At 34.8% G+C, this 2,269-nt stretch overlaps 1 protein-coding gene across 1 annotated transcript in view; it reads left to right on the forward strand.

The window, feature by feature from the left end:
* Window positions 1–6: 6 nt before the first annotated feature.
* Window positions 7–2,269, forward strand: part of LOC106875397 (uncharacterized) — a 20,354-nt gene continuing 18,091 nt past the window's right edge. Inside the window, exons 1-2 of the mRNA XM_052974637.1 lie at window positions 7–513; window positions 1,433–1,606. Of these exons, the coding sequence (XP_052830597.1) occupies window positions 105–513; window positions 1,433–1,606 (583 nt within the window). The 5' untranslated portion in view covers window positions 7–104. The remainder of the gene's footprint in view (window positions 514–1,432; window positions 1,607–2,269) is intronic.

The raw sequence follows: 2,269 nt of genomic DNA on the forward strand, positions 1-2,269 counted from the left end.
TGGTGAACATCAATGATTGCTGCCAAAATTGTGGTAAAGCTGGCTCTCAGCTCCGAAATTGCAAGCACTGTAAAGTTGTCTTTTATTGTTCTGACATCTGTGAAATGGAAGACAGTGTTGAACATAGCAGAGTGTGCTCTGCAAAGAATGAAGCTTCTGCTAATGCCAAATCCGATGAACAAGATATTAGATTCAAGAAGGACGAACAAATTGGAGGTGCTAAGAAAGGTAATGACGGTGATGGTAATAACAATAACGCTTATAAAGACTTACCTTCTTCCTTTGGTGAACGTTATATTGAGGTCTATAATGATATGGGTCAGCACTCTAATGCCTATGGCTTTGTTGCTGCTCCACGTTCACGGTATAACAATCCAATTGAATGTCTCTGTTGTGGTGGTTACAAATTCCTCCCAGTCTTTTGCCCGTGCAAGTTTATTAGTTATTGTTCTGAACTATGTCTGTTGAGAGACTACCCGAAACATCGCCTGGAATGCAGTCTATATGGTAAACGTAAGTGCATACATCTTTATATCATATTAAAATGACATATTGTTAAATTTATTTAATGTTTATAAATGTAATTACATGAATATGGAGTCATTCCAGCTTGTATCATGGTTTATTTTATGTCATAGCCCAACTAATTAGGGAGAGGGTCAGCTTAGATGAGATGCAGTTTGGGTTCATGCCAGGGAAAAGTACCACAGATGCTATATTTCTGGTAAGAAAGCTGCAGGAGAAATACCTAGCAAAAGATAAACCTCTGTACCTGGCTTTCGTTGACATGAAGAAGCCTTTGACAGGGGCCCCCGATCCCTTATCTGGTGGTCAATGAAGAAACTAGGGATAGATGAATGGTTAGTGAGAGCTGTGTAGGCCATGTATAGGGATGCTGTCAGTAAGGTGAGAGTTGGCAATGAGTACAGTGAAGAATTCCAAGTAGAGGTAGGGGTCCACCAAGGTTCACTCCTCAGCCCCCTTCTATTTATCATAGTCCTCCAGGCAATAACAGAGGAATTCAAGACAGAATGCCCCTGGGAGCTTCTCTATGCTGATGACCTTGCTCTAATTGCTGAGTCACTATCAGAACTAGAAGAGAAGTTTCAGGTGTGGAAACAAGGATTAGAATTGAAGGGCCTTAGAGTCAACCAAGCTAAAACCAAAGTCCTAATAAGCAGGACTTTGGTGTTATGAGGTGTTATGAGCGTGAGCATTAACCAGAGCATAATTTGCATCTTCTGGAAAGAGCATTGTATGGTTGTGCATTTCTTATTATGGAGTAAGTAAGATCATATTTGATTAAATATACACAAAATGAAACTTCTTTTTACATTAAGCAGCATTAAACTTTTAAATAAAACACTATCACACATGTAGTTGAAGTGTTTGATATTGTAGATTTCTTTTCTTTTTCTAACTCTTGAAACAGGTAAATGTGCTCGATGTTCAAGAGCAGATGTGGAATTAACAACATGTTCAGGCTGCAATATTGTAGATTACTGTTCCAAATTTTGTGAAAATGCTGCCTGGGAACATCACAAGCTTTCATGCAAGACTTCAAAGACTAAAGATGCTGAAAATTCCAGTAAAATACCAGTCAAAGGTGAGTGCCAGAAGCCTGTTAATTTTATTTATAACCCTTTAAGAAGTCAGAGATCATGCATTCTCTTCTCTCTACCTTATTTTCATCTTTCTTTCTCCACTTCCTTTCTTATACTTCTCCATCTAATTTCTTCTGCTATACAAGCCCTATAATGAGTTTTCCATTATAAACTTTGATACTAACTTAAACTTTTCACTCTCTGATCGAATTTGGCTCGGTTGAGTCATCTGGCACTATGTTCTTTTCTTGAGAAGTTCTAATTGTTAAGTCTTACCTGTATTCACCTGATGGAACATTTTTTTTTTCTTGAATGAAAAAACACCTCAGTTCAACAATGAAAATCATGTCTCAAACAACTGTTGTGAACCACAATCGATTTGTTGATGCATATATATATATGTATGTATATATATATATGTATATATATATGTGTGTGTGAAAATATATGTAAATATGTATGTGTGTAAATATATATATATGTATGTAGGTGTATATATATGTAATGTATGCATATATATATATATGTATATAAATATATTTATGTATATATATGTATGTATATAAATATATGTATATAAATATATGTATGTATATATATGTATGCATATAAATATATGTATATGTATGTATATATATATATATATATATATATATATATATATA

This window comes from Octopus bimaculoides, chromosome 19, assembly GCF_001194135.2.
Source record: "Octopus bimaculoides isolate UCB-OBI-ISO-001 chromosome 19, ASM119413v2, whole genome shotgun sequence".
NCBI classification, from domain to species: domain Eukaryota; kingdom Metazoa; phylum Mollusca; class Cephalopoda; order Octopoda; family Octopodidae; genus Octopus; species Octopus bimaculoides.